The following is a 13,601-nucleotide window of genomic DNA, read 5'->3' on the forward strand; positions in this document are numbered from 1 at the left end:
GAAGAAATACTGGTATGTTTATTAAATATTGGAATAGTACACAGTCTAAGATTGCAGATATACTGAGTTTTTCAAAAAATAAAATCTGAGAATATTCCATACAATTCCATTTTAGCTGCAGTTTATTACTCATACAGTACAATCCCATGCATGTTTACTTAGAAGCAAGCCTCACTATATTCAGTGGGATTTACCCTCAGGTAAATATGCAATGGATTGCAACTTTAGAATACCAAATGTGATTATTGTAATCGTCATTATAGACGCTTAAAAAAAAAAGTCTATATTCTGCACCGAGAAAGTCACATCCTGTGTTCAGAGTAAATAAATCTACATTAAGTGGATAGTCTTTTATATTCTGCTCCCACATATTTAAATGTATGTACACCTTTTAAAAAAAAGCAGTGTGTGCCTGCGTGGACACACATGCGTATGTGTTAGAAGCATCGGAGGTATGGGTACACTACAGCACTGAAAGGAGAGATGGTGGCTATGCCTCTTTCTTGACTATTTTGCTGACACTGTGTACCTGTTTTCAATAATATCTTCAAATCAGAAGAGCTAGAAGTGTGCTTTAAAAATCAAAATTCCTATAAATCTGCCATATCAATCAAGTCCTGTGCCAAATACTACATTCTATGCAAAATCCCACACATACAGAATTGCAAGAAACGAATAGCCTGGCAATATCATAACTTGCTATGACAGCAAGTTGTAGAAGAGTGTTCCTAGAAGCAAGGCACATATCCACACTGTACACTCATGTCAGTTTCCTAGAAGTTCAAATGTCAGGGCTTCCTCCAAATAATTTAGGAATTATGGTTTGGTCTGTGAGTATTCCTGCGAAAGAGCCTTCGCCTGCTCACAGAACTACAAGTCTCAGGATTCTCTGGGGAAGAAGAAATGACTGCTAAGTCAGTTTAAAGCTGTGGCATAGATATATGCCCTGCCCCTGTAGACCTGGAAGGGACATCAAGGCCATCTAGGTACCTCCCACCATGAAGCAGGACCATCCATCCACTATCCCAGGGGTGGCCAACCCAAGGCTTTCCAGCTGCTGTTGGACCCAATCCTATCATCCCCAGCTGCAATTGTGGCGGACGACAATGGGAGTTGTAGTCCAAGAATGGCTGGAGAGCCTCAAATTGGCCACTGCTGCACACAATTTCCTCATAGATTAAGCTACACAATCCAGACAGTGGCTCACATGATGTGCAGCATTACAGAGGCATAATGCTGTGGGGCTGCTGTGGACCTGAAAGGCAGTGCTGGGGCTGCTCAGAACAGGTGGGTGCACAAGCAGCACTTTGGTAAGTTTCCCTGTTGACCTGAATGAGGAAACCTGTGAAAGCACTGTGTGCACAACCGCCTGTTGTGAGCAGCCCTGGCAGTGCCTTATGGCATCATGCCTCTGTAACGCTGTGCATCATGTCGGCCAGAGTGTCACAAGGGATGGGCACAACAGAAAGGATGCTTGTGCCAGAGGATTAGTACAGCATGCTACTCACTACACAAGAGACAGTGAGAACTGAAGCAAATATAATGGAAGGTACTTAATGGTCTCAAGGCATATTTACTGCTTTACCCACAAAATTAAAAAAAAAGTGCACACACACGGGTGTGTGTGTATATATATGAACGAACAATATAGCAACACAGATAGAGGATAATGATTTTAGATTCTGCCCCCTGCACCAGAAGTGATGTTTTCTATGACTGAGAAGACATAAGCCAGCCAAAGAACACCACCACTCATTCCGAGCCAGCCCCATTCAGGCATTTGGACCCACCAACAATTGATTTGTCCCTTGAGAAGCCAGAGTCATACAGAGTCCCTTGCTGGGGGTCAGCTTCCTTTCCTCAGGCAGAGACGAATGTCCCAGCAAAGCCCCCACCCCCCAGGAGGAGTTTAAAAGGCATCCACCAGAGTGGCCATCACAGCCTCTAGATGCTCCTGATAAACATAGGCCACGATGCCCCCTTGGTTGGCCCAGCACTCCGCACCCACAGCTCCCTGCACAGGCTGGTTATAGGACAGTTCAGGCAGCAGTGTGTGTTGCCCAGCCCGCCATGCCTTCAAGGCCTCTGCAAGGTCAACAATGCCTCCCCCAAGGGCCCGCAGGATGGCATGGGGGCCACATGAGTCCCACTTGAAAGTGCTGCCCTCTGAGAGCACGTAGGCATCCGCAAGGCCCAAGGCCACACACAACATCTTGTACCCGGCACCCGAGGCAAAGCACAGCTGCTCCCCATACAGGGGAGCCAGGGCCTTCTGTAGCACCACTTTCTCATTGCTGCTCAGCACCACACGAGGAGCAGCCCGCAGTAAGGGCTGGCTCAGTGAGCTCAAGTTGGTGCCTCTGTAGGAGATGCCCCAGTGATATTTGCTCTGCCATCTGCAAGAGGGGAGAGAGAGAGAGACAGAGAGACAGACCAGGGTGCTTTCCAGATTAATCCCTATAACAGGGTCACTACGGATCTCCTAAGTGTGCTTCCATACTTCCTGTGTTGTGACACTGCAGCCCCTGCACTGACAGCAAGGTGCCGTTCACATTTCTGATGCCTTAATTTTGGATTTTATCTTTGCGTTATAGTGCTACAACGTTGCAAGTCTGTTGCAGAAAAATAGCTGCATTTTCCCATCTCAGGAGTATGAGATTCTGGGGATCATTTTCAATACGATCCTGCCAAGTCGAAGCATTTTACCCCTGTTGAGCATGTAATCTGGAAAACGCCTAGGATAATTTGCTGGGAACAACACCAATTCATCACCTTAATGGGTCTCCGTTGAAGCAGAAGTGGCTACTACGCTTCTCATCCCTGACAACATCTTGTCAGCAAGGAAGGTGGTTGTTGTGGTGAGGTGGTGATCAATGTAGCATGAGAAGGAAGCAAAAATCTGAGACAGCAATGCACTGTGTGCTGAAAATGACACACATCACTGGGCCGTGGGAATGACTAAGGGGTCTCTCTTGGAGAAAGGAATGGGATAAGGCAAACTGGAACCAGCTCTGTAAGATAGTGTAATATTCAGTCTGTATGACAGTTGGGCTTTTTATAAGCAAAGCGCAACATACTCATCTGGTGTAGCAAACTGTCTGCAGTAATGCAGTTGGCAGCGGTCAGATCTACACTAGTTGGCCTCTGCGTGCAGATATGTGCTAGATCAGAGGGTAACCCCAAACCTCAATATTAAGACCAGAGGACGCTGCAGCAAACATAGATGTAAACCAAGGCTGCATAACTTCAGCCCTGCAGCTGCTGTTGGACTACAGCTCCCAGCATCCCCAGTCACAGAGGCCATTGTGGTGGGATGATGGGAGTTTTAGTCCAACCACAGCTGGAGGTCCGAAGTTGTAAATTTAATTACAATTTGATTGCTTGTACTGATGGTTACTTAGCTGTTTGAATTGTCATACCAACCCTGTTCATCCTAACCTTTGCATGAAAGATGATGTGTGTCTGTCAAAACAATGGGAAGATCAAGAGTCTCTGGCTAAGCCACTTGCTCCTTAGGGAGGTGGTCACTCTGGCCCACATGTGCAAGTATGTCCTGTAGTACAGTTACCTGCGTGCTGGCTGCCCTTCCTGGAAAAAGGGCTCATTGATTATGCCTAGGACAGGCTCCCCTGAGTGCCGGTGATAGACCCCTATCAACACCAGTGCCGAGTGAAGCCCTGAAGGATAGATGCCATCAACAGGCGTCACGTCGCCACGCCCACGGATGTACTGATTGGTGGAATCTGAGGAGAGAGAGAGAGAGAGCGTGCGAGCGCGTGTGAGAGACTGGACTTCCTTCACCCAGGTACAGTACTAGCCAAGCAGGCATCAAAATGGTCCAAACGGTCTGAAGTGTAGTATTTCGTACAGGCAGAGGGAAGGGATTTGGAGGGCCTGAATGGGTCTCAGTCAGTTCCCATCAATACCTCTTAATTCCAAAGTGGCAGGACAGTAGGAGCTATATCCCCACAGCTGCCAGCCTCAAGAATAGTAGAGCATATGCTTTACACGTAGAAGATCCAAGGTTTAATCCCCGATACATCCAAGTAAAGGACCATTTCACACATTATATCATAACAAGCCTGGCTTGACCACAGAGTGTATGCTTGACATGGAGTGTCAGTAAATCACAGCTTCCCAGCAAACATACCTGTGTGATGTGTGTTTCCAATCATTTTTTTGTTACATTCACTCATTATATTTTTAGGTGTATAGATGTAAAACAATAATGCACAAAGAGACCCAAAATCAACTCAGGCAGCAGAACCAGGCAAGACGTCTGCCTGAGACATTTGCCTCATTCACACACTATGTTCTACACTCGTACAATCTGAGTTCAGCGTACACAGATACAGATCTATATGCAGGTAGAGCTATTCACATGTTATGCTGAACCCAGGTAAAGCAGTACACTTCCTATCAGTAGCCTGCATTTCAGGGAACCTGTACCCAGGTTTGCTTTTAAAAGGAATGTGGATACAGTCATTCACACAAAAACATCTGTACAGGAACAACATTATGTCTGAACAGGGCTATGTGAGTGCTACGATTCAAAACTGGGCTTGAAAACAGAGCAAGGGTATAAGCAGCTCCTTCTACTTTACAGGCCCAGCACTGATGCCCTGGGAATCAGAGGAGAGTCCAAGCTCATGTTTTCTGGTGCCTAATGTTGTATTCCCTTTGCCATGTTACCTATGGGATCGATCCACACTGCCATGCTGTCTGTGGGAATTGTCACGGCCACCTTATCCAGTGCTGGGTCCGAAAGCACCACTTCCCGATGAATAGCAGCAGCTAACAATTCAGCCGCTGCCTGCTTCCGATCCAGGACTTTTTGCAACAATGCAGCTGTTTCCTGTTGGGTGGGACAAACTTGCACCACCACGGTCTCCCCTAGAAGGCAAAGAAAGTTCAGTAAGCTAAAGCTTTTCCACACATGCCCGCCTGTATTGAAAGGGTATTGTTCACTCTGAGTCAGAAATGGAGAATGGCCTGCAGGATGGATCTGAACTTTTGGTTGGCCTGGTGTCCCCATCAGTTTAGTTTTTGTGACTAAACATGCTGACAGTTTCCCTTCTAAGGAGAAACTACAATTTGTTTCCATGGGTAATTCCTATCCACATTGTGAACTTGTTTGTGCAAAAAGGACACTCCCAATCTGCCTCATCTGGTGCATGAAGCCCTTGTGCAGTTCCTGCTAAGCGGGCAAAGAGGCATCTTTCAAAGTGGTGGTCCTCTTCCACTGAGTCGGGGGAGAGCGACTGTCTCTGTTCAGCCCAGCATATTCAGTGTTATGGCTGTAACTTCTTAAGAGACTTACAGAAATGTGTTTAATTAATTAATTAATTAATTAATTAATTAATTTAAAAAACTGCTTAGTTTTTTAAATACTGAGATCCTTTCTGGATGAGGGAATCGTCTTCTTGCGCTTTGAGAACTTCTTTGTTGAAGTGTGGTATACAAATATTTTTAATAATAATAGCACCCTAACTAAATTTACTTGAGGAAATCCCATCTATACATATCTATACATATAATTCTCTAAGGTGTACCCATGGCTAATCCTGTGTGTGGCAGCTCTTGCACGAGTTCACAAGCATAAGCACCATGGTGATTGGGCAGTGGGGATTCCATATGCAGAGAGGAGGAGGGGCCTGTGACAGTTAAGGTCAGTTGGAATACAACTGTTACTGGTCGGAAGATGTTCTTGATTGTAGAGGAGAGGAATATATATATATAGTGTGTGTGTGTGTGTGTGTGTGTGTGTGTGTGTGTGTAGAGAGAGAGAGAGAGAATGAGAATAGTGGGCAGGGGTCCGTGAAGAGAGGGGTCGTGAGGTAGGGAAGAGCCCCTCCAGGAGGAGGCTGTCATTGTGTGAATTAGATGAGGAAACAAGATGAACAAGATCTGTTAACTCAAGAAGGGAGGGCGGGAGGGAGAGAGGAAAAAAGGAAGGAAGGAAGGAGTGGGGAGGGGAATAAAGACAGAGGAAGATCGAGTGGAGGAGAGAGAGAGAGAAAGAAAGGAGGGAAAGAGAAAGAAGTAAGGGCGAGGTATGGGCCCGAGCCTGTCAGGGGAACGAGCGGCCACGGTGGCGCCTATTGGCAGCAAGGAAGGGCCCAGTCAACCATTGCTGATGTTTTGGGCTACTGAGGCCATTGGAGGAGGGAGGCAGGCAAGGGATGGGCCCGGGCCTGTCAGTGGCTTGAGGGGAACGAGTGGCCATGTTGGTGGTGGCAGTGAGGAAGGGCCCGGTCAACCACTGCTGCTGCTCCTGTGGGGAGGAGCAGGAGTGGGGCTTGGGTGGGGAGGTCTCTGGGGATAGGGGGCTGCAGCTTGGCCAACAGGCACCAGCAACACTGCAGCCACGACCAAGAGTGTGAGGGGGATGGAGTAAAAGGATGGAGGAGTGACCAGGAGGGGTGAGGGGGGTGGAAACAATCGGATGGAGGAGGAGGAGGATGAGCAGGAGCACAGCTCAGGTGAGGGTGGAGAGATCTCTGAGGTGAGGGGGGCTATGGCAGGGGGTGAGGGGAGCAATCAAGTACTAGGGCACAGATGTTCTGCGCAGGTTAAGCTAGTTGAAATTAAGAGGACAAGTTAGGCCTAACTCGCCCTTTAATTTCAATGGGACTTCCTCAGGTAAATTTAGTCAAGGTGTCATTATTTAAAATATTTGTATACCACATTTCAACAAAGAAGTTGAAATTATTACTAAGCAGTGGCAACTTTATTGCTTAAGAACCTTTATATCCTACCTTTCTAAGAGAGGAGAGCTGGTCTTGTAGTAGCAAGCATGACTTGTCCCCTTAGCCAAGCAGGGTCCACCCTGGTTGCATATAAATGGGAGACTACAAGTGTGAGCACTGTAAGATATTCCCCTTAGGGGATGGAGCCGCTCTGGGAAGAACAGAAGGTTTCAAGTTCCTTCCCTGGCAGCATCTCCAAGATAGGATTGAGAGAGATTCCTGCCTGCAGCCTTGGAGAAGCCGCTGCCAGTCTGTGTAGACAATACTGAGCTAGATAGACCAATGGTCTGACTCAGTATATGGCAGCTTCCTATGTTCCTAATTCAAACAGCTAAGTAACCATCAGTACAAGCAATCAAATTGTAATTAAATTTACAATTAAAATTTGTAATTTTAAGAGTGGTTTTAGTCTTGTTTAACTTTGTTTTACATTTTATGTGTTTGTAAATGTTGTGAGCCACCCCGGGTAGTACTGCATGGGGGTAAGGTGGGTATAAATATCTATTATAATAATAAAACAACCGTTACTAAAAAAAATAAACTATCACTTCTAAGAAATGATGAATAGCTTTCTGGTGGGCGGGGGAAGGCCTATATGTAATACAGAGCTCTAGAAGATCTTAAAGATGGTACACCAAGTCCAACAATCTTAAAGGACCAGCAGACTCATATGGGAACAGGTGGACCCCATGATATAAGGCAGTCAAGCCATTAAGGCCTTAATAGGCCAAAACCATTGCCAGCACTCCACTACAGTCACCATCTCAAATTTACTTGCAATATAACTGTGCACTGTACAGAATACAGATGTGATACAAAGCCTACTGACAGTTTATAAATCAAAATTAAATCAAAAATGAGAGCAACCAATTAATAAATTAGCAGCAGGTATGGTGCAAGGGCAGTGGTCTTCCAACTGCACTCTGAGGAACTTGGGGGGTTCCTTGAAAAATCATCAGGGGTCCCTAAAGAAGCAGCTCAATAATGGCAAACATTATTCTCCCTCCCTCACATTCTAGAGCCCCAGTACTCACCAAGGCCGTTTTCAAACTTGTTAGACTCTTCACCACGAATATGATCTTGTAGCTCTGGAAACTGAGGAGGTTGTCAATGGGGAGGGGAAAAGAGAAATGGAGAAGGAGAGAGAGCAGGTCAATCATGCTCTGATCCAGGCACTGGCTATTCTGGGCTTGCTAGCTCTTGGCTGCCCTCACCCCACATTGATTCACTGGAGCAGAAACAGAGCAGAGATAATGAGATGTCTAATATGTCCTTTTAATTGCAATGGGACTGTCTCAAGTAAATTTACCCAGGATGTCAGCCACTGTGTATTATACAAATCCCAATTATAAGACCAAGGCGAAACTTGGAATGCCCCAGCAGGGCGCGAAAGGGTAGCAGGAGTAGATGGTGGGGGGATGCCGTGGTGGTGGTGGTGGTGGTGACACAGCACTTGCTGCTCCTACACACCTCCCTGCATCTGCACCTGAATGGGGCTGCCTCTCTGAAGGGCTGCCCCTACAGATACAGGCATAGCTTAAGGTAAGTGGAGCAGCAATTCTGGGTTAGAAGGGGTGGAAGGAGACTGCGTTATCACCATCAGGAGGTCGACTGTCTCATGCTAGCCCTGCCTCTGACCCAGAGCTGCTACGGAGCTCCTCATTTCTCTTCCCCCTTCAACAGGTACCTCCTTTCCCACATCATGCTTGATGACCTCTTGGATCAACACATCTGCCAACGTCTTGAAATCCTGCAGGAACTTCTTGTTCTTGTCCACACCCTTCTTCTCCTCAATGAGCAAGCTGAAAAGTGCCTCCTCTTGGCGACACAGCTGGGCAATATTGGCCGCTTTCTCCGAGGCAGCAAGCAGGCTCTTCAGAAGAGTTGCCATGGTATGGGGCAGGGAAGGAGGAAGGGACAGGCTGTGCTAGAGGAAACAAAGGAAATGAAAAGGGGGGGGGAGAGAATGTAAGAGTCACATCAGCACCCCTATTCACGTCATGCTGAGAGAGCACCCTTCTCTGCCAGATCCCCACTGCTCATCAAGATCATCAGGAGAGGTCCGTCTTCAGGTGCCATCAGTTCCTCTGGTGGCAACTTGGGATCAGGCCTTCTCAGCAGTTACCCCAAAGTGATGAACTGTGCTCCCTGTGAGTACAAGAGGCTTGTCCTCCCTGTAGGCCTTCAAGAGAGCCACAAAGACCAAACTTTTCAGCTGAGCTTGAAACAAACAACAATTATGTTCCACACATGCACAATCTGTGCATAGGGTGTGCACATACAATTAGTCACACATTATGTTTCCTTGCACACTTCCTATCTCTATCCTGGCTCTCTTTTAAAATGAACACAAATACAGTCATTCACACAAACATATGTACAGACACCTATATAGGATAATGTCTGAATAGCATTATTATGTTATCCTAAACCCTGTTCTGGCCAATTAGCTACTGAACCTGAATCCCAGCGGGTGGCAACAGTGATGGAAGAGACAAGACTCCTATTTTCTTCTCTCCTGGGGTGCACCAAGATGGCATAGTATTTAGAGTGTTGGAGTCCAACACTTTGGTTGGACTAGGACTGGGAAGTTCTAGGTTCAAATGCCTGCTTGGCTTACTAGGTGAGCTCAGGCCACTTACACTCTTGCAGCCTGGTCTACCTTACAGGGTTGTTGTGATGATAAAATTGGGCAAGGGGGGAGAATTTTGTATGCCATCCTGAACTCCGGGGGGGAGGGTACGATACAAACATAACACATAGGTAAGTGTACTTGTACACATATTTCTCGTACACACATTTCTTGTCCCTTTGTAATTCCTTCAGTGCAACACATTTAGCAGGTACAAAAAACCCAACCCAACCCTGAATAATAGATATAAAATGCCACTTAACGTCAGATGGAAAAATCTGACAAGCAGTGCAAACTTAAACATGTTTACTCAGAAATAAATTCGATTGTGTTCAGTGAGTCATACTATGGGCTAAGTGTGTTAAGTATTGCAGTTTAAGACACCAAGGAAGGAGAGCTGGAACATATGATTTCTGCTAAAGTAAAAGTTTATGGGCAGGAAATCCCCTCCCCAGCTTCTTAAGTGACAGGGCTAGAGTGCGGCCTGGTGACTCTCAGCAGGACTCTTTGATGGGTTTTTGGATGCTGCCTGAAGATGGAAGTAATATATAATAGATAGTAACTTCCTGGTTTGCTGGGACCACATTTTGTGAGCTCTTAAGTCTTTCCCCTGGCATTTTCCTACACAACAGTCCTACAGAGTATATGCATAAATGCAATGGAACCTAGTACCAACATTTCTAGGATATCTTTCAAGCACATCCTCATCATAAACAGCTGTACTGATAAATATTAGCCATGTTTTAAAGCCACACATTACATTCTGGGAGAACACCTTAGCAGTCCTCTTTTCAGTCCCTGGGGATAAGTTCAGGAAAGGGATGTAAGGAGAAAAAGAGGTAGGCTGACAGTTAAGATGAGGAAGAGTAATGGTTCCTCACTGGGAGTGGAAAGCAAGGAAAGATGGAGTGCGGTTTCCCTTCCAATGAATCACTACACTTAAAAGTTCTAACATGTAGAACAAAGTATGGCCTCTCCCAGAAATGTACTTTATCCCTTGTCACTTTACCCCCAATATCTTTTTCCTGGTGCCTCCACTGTTGTGGTGGGGTGCATAGGACTTTTTAAGCAGTCCAACTTGCAGTTTCATAGTTGTGTATATTAGACATGGGATGACTGGGCATAGCAAGATTGGAGTGAGTTCTGGGACAAAAAGTTAAGACAGAGAAAAGTGAAGATACCCCCCCCCAAAAAAAAAATCCCAAGAAGGCACAAGGGGGAAAGCAAAGATCAAACTGTCACCCAGCTGGCAGACCCCTCTCCCTCAGGGAGATTTGTCCTCCTCCTTTAATTGTAGCTACATCTCTGATTGGTCATTACAGCGTATGGGTCCCAAATGCCAACAATGCCCAGCATCAGCCCACTCCAAGCATCGCCCCCTTTTCTATCGCCCATTGGCGAGGGCGGGCAGGACTTCTACTCCGCACACAGACATTGCCTTCCCTCCTCCACTCCACATCCGCTGGGCCACCAATAAGCTCTCCTGCTCCAGCCCATCAAGTATCCATCTCCCACGACGCCGACGCCAGTGTCACCCACCAGACCAGAAGCTGTTCTAGTGCTCGCCCTGCTGTTCTCCCTGCGGCCGCGCCCCGCTCCACAGCTCGCCCTTTCCAGTCTGGGCAGCAGCACGGCAGGGCGGCAGGATGAAGCAAGGTGAGCGCGGCAGCTTCTGGGAACAACTTGGGTAGCCCGTCACTCACGGCCCTCCAGGGAAGAGCTTCACTCGTTAGCTGGCGGGCCAAGCCGCGGGGGCGGATCAAGGTGTTCGAGGAGCGAATGTATGCTCCAGTCCCCTTTCCTTTTCCTCACCCTCCGGATCACCCCCGTCAGGGACTCTCAAAGCGGTTCCAGAGACGTCAGCGCCTAATTACCGAGGGCGACTTTCCGGCTTCCAGTTCTCAGCTCATTGATTGCGCTCTCCCGTTGAATCCTTCCAGGCAAGGGAGGCGGGGACCAAAATCTGTCCTGACCTGAAACATGTGATCCTCTGCTCTGCCCCTCCCAGGGGCGTGTGCCAGGCAGCGCCTTGCGAACACGAGTCTCACATATTATCCGACAGCCGAGCCAAGAAACGTCTTTTATTTCCCCCCTGCAAGGAAATTAAAGGCATCATTTCCTCTTGCAGCAGAAAAAGGTTTACTTCAGAACATGAACGAACAACAATTACCCATTTCCATTCATTAGAAATTGTCCATGCGGGATTTCTCCGGGCTGTTTTTTTATCTTCCTAGATGCGTTTTGAATGCTGCTCTGCGTTTGGAATCTGGAGTAATCAGAAAATCGAAGCTCAGGCGTGGCTTCGCACGGTTAATTTCTGGCTCAAACTCCATGCCCGCCCACTAGGCCTTGTGCCCTTAGTTTTGAGAGTTGAATTTCAGTCATCTTGGAGTAAGAGCTTGCAGATTACTCTAGGTAAATGTGGGTTTTTAGAGCAATACTAACTATCTTAATGCCCTAATGTAGCCAAAAAGATTGTCAGCTGGAGAGTGCTAGACATGGAGAAACAAAGGGACCTAAGCCTGGTTATTTCCAAAAAGACCCTAGGCAGTTTTCCAAATTACCCTCATCCTGCAGCATACCTCACTCGCCTGACCACATTAAGTCAGAGGAGAGCATTTTCACAAGCACGATTCAATGTGTTGCCTTCTGCCATCTTAGATGAGAGATATAAAGGAATTCCCCTAAGGAATAATGGGCTATGCCCATGCGGTGGGGGTGACATTGAGACAGTAGCCCACGTCTTACTATACTGTGCCTTTTATAAGACCATTAGCTCCATTTGGATAGAGCCATTATTAAAAAAATAGGCTGGGTCACTCGAATGATTATTATGCTTCCAATTTTTTAAATGGATAGCCACATGGAGGTCACAGAGAGGTTAGCAAGATTTTGCGCAGCCAGCGGCTAGCAAATTGAGACAAGAACAACTCAGCTATAAGTGAGTTTTTAAAGTCATTTTTATCTAAGTTATTGTTTTGAATTTCTGCATTATGTTTTATGCTGTGTTTTGTTTTATTATCTGGTCATGGACCGTAATAAACGATGAACTGAACTGAACAATTACCCACCCATGAGGAGCCTACTCTTTGTTTCTGCGGGAGTCACTGTTCTTGGCAGGCCTCCTGAGTCTGGAGTCACAGTAGAGACTCATACAAGGCAACAGCCAGCCTTCTTTAAGAGGCTCTTCACCCGCAGTAATCCAGTCCAATCACACCAGCTGCAGTAGAATTAATCCCATCCTACCCACTCCCACCCCTCACAATTGACACTGAAGACACCAAAGTGGTGGATAGGGATGTGCATGGAACTGGTGGGGGCCAGTTCGACAGCGGAGGGGGGGGGGTTGGTGGCTTTAAGGGCGGGGGAGGATGCACTCCCCCCCCGCCAAGTTACCCCCACTGGCGCACGTCTCGCTAGAAGCTCGTCAGGGCAGCAGCATACCTCCCTGCTGCCCTGCTCCGACATTATCCGGAAGTACTCGGAAGTAGCAGCTGCGACTATGCACATCGCTCGCATGCATCACATGTCACGTGCACGCACCCAATGTGTGCGTGAGTGAGTGCAACATGCGTGTGCTACTTCTGGGTATTTCTGGATAACGTCAGAGTGGGGCGGCAGGGAGGTACGCTGCTGCCCCGATGGGCTTCTGGTGGGGTGTGCAGCAGCGTGGCGGGGGGGAGTGCATCCTCCCCTGCCCTTAAAGCCACCAAGCCCACCGCACCCCCACCATCAAACCCTCAAGCCGGGCAACATTCAAACCGGTTTGGAGGCCCATAAAAAAGCCTCCGATCGTGTTCATGCACATCCGTAGTGGTGAAGCTGAAGACAGATCATCCTGGAGAGAATCTGTCTATGTGGTTGCTAAGAGTTGACACTGACTGAATGGCACTTAATCAATCAATCAATCACCCCCACCCCAGGCTGTCTGGAAAGAGGCACAAGGCCAAAGCAGTGGATCATACAGCGACACAGTGGGTACTTTGGGCTCACAGGCAGCTTTTAATGATTAATTGCTCAAGATACACAGTTTGGGAATTACTGGTATGCAACTTGGTCCTTCGCACACACTCAGAAATGTCACTGTGTTCAACAGAGCTTACTCCCACAGTGGTTGCCAGATTTGGCTGTTTTAAAGCCAAATTCTATACCCCTCAGGTTCTGGCAACAATTACACTTTATTGAAAAGAAAACTCTTTTTACTAAAAGTCTATGCTGCT

General features: G+C 47.2%; 1 protein-coding gene across 8 annotated transcripts in view; it reads right to left on the reverse strand.

The window, feature by feature from the left end:
- Positions 1 to 13,601, reverse strand: part of INPP1 (inositol polyphosphate-1-phosphatase) — a 16,676-nt gene continuing 3,075 nt past the window's right edge. For 3 of the 8 annotated variants that reach the window (XM_053289227.1, XM_053289225.1, XM_053289229.1), the window contains 6 exons: positions 10,921 to 11,473; positions 8,437 to 8,676; positions 7,784 to 7,844; positions 4,693 to 4,893; positions 3,569 to 3,743; positions 1 to 2,396 (listed from right to left, as the gene is read on the reverse strand). In XM_053289227.1, coding sequence (XP_053145202.1) covers positions 1,910 to 2,396; positions 3,569 to 3,743; positions 4,693 to 4,893; positions 7,784 to 7,844; positions 8,437 to 8,640 — 1,128 coding nt within the window. In that variant the 5' untranslated portion in view covers positions 8,641 to 8,676; positions 10,921 to 11,473 and the 3' untranslated portion in view covers positions 1 to 1,909. Of the gene's footprint in view, positions 2,397 to 3,568; positions 3,744 to 4,692; positions 4,894 to 7,783; positions 7,845 to 8,436; positions 8,677 to 10,920; positions 11,474 to 11,551; positions 11,648 to 13,601 lie in introns of all 8 variants that reach the window. The other 5 variants (XM_053289228.1, XM_053289226.1, XM_053289232.1 and 2 more) reach the window with 5 other exon arrangements.

Source organism: Hemicordylus capensis, chromosome 2, assembly GCF_027244095.1.
Source record: "Hemicordylus capensis ecotype Gifberg chromosome 2, rHemCap1.1.pri, whole genome shotgun sequence".
In the NCBI taxonomy this organism is placed as follows: domain Eukaryota; kingdom Metazoa; phylum Chordata; class Lepidosauria; order Squamata; family Cordylidae; genus Hemicordylus; species Hemicordylus capensis.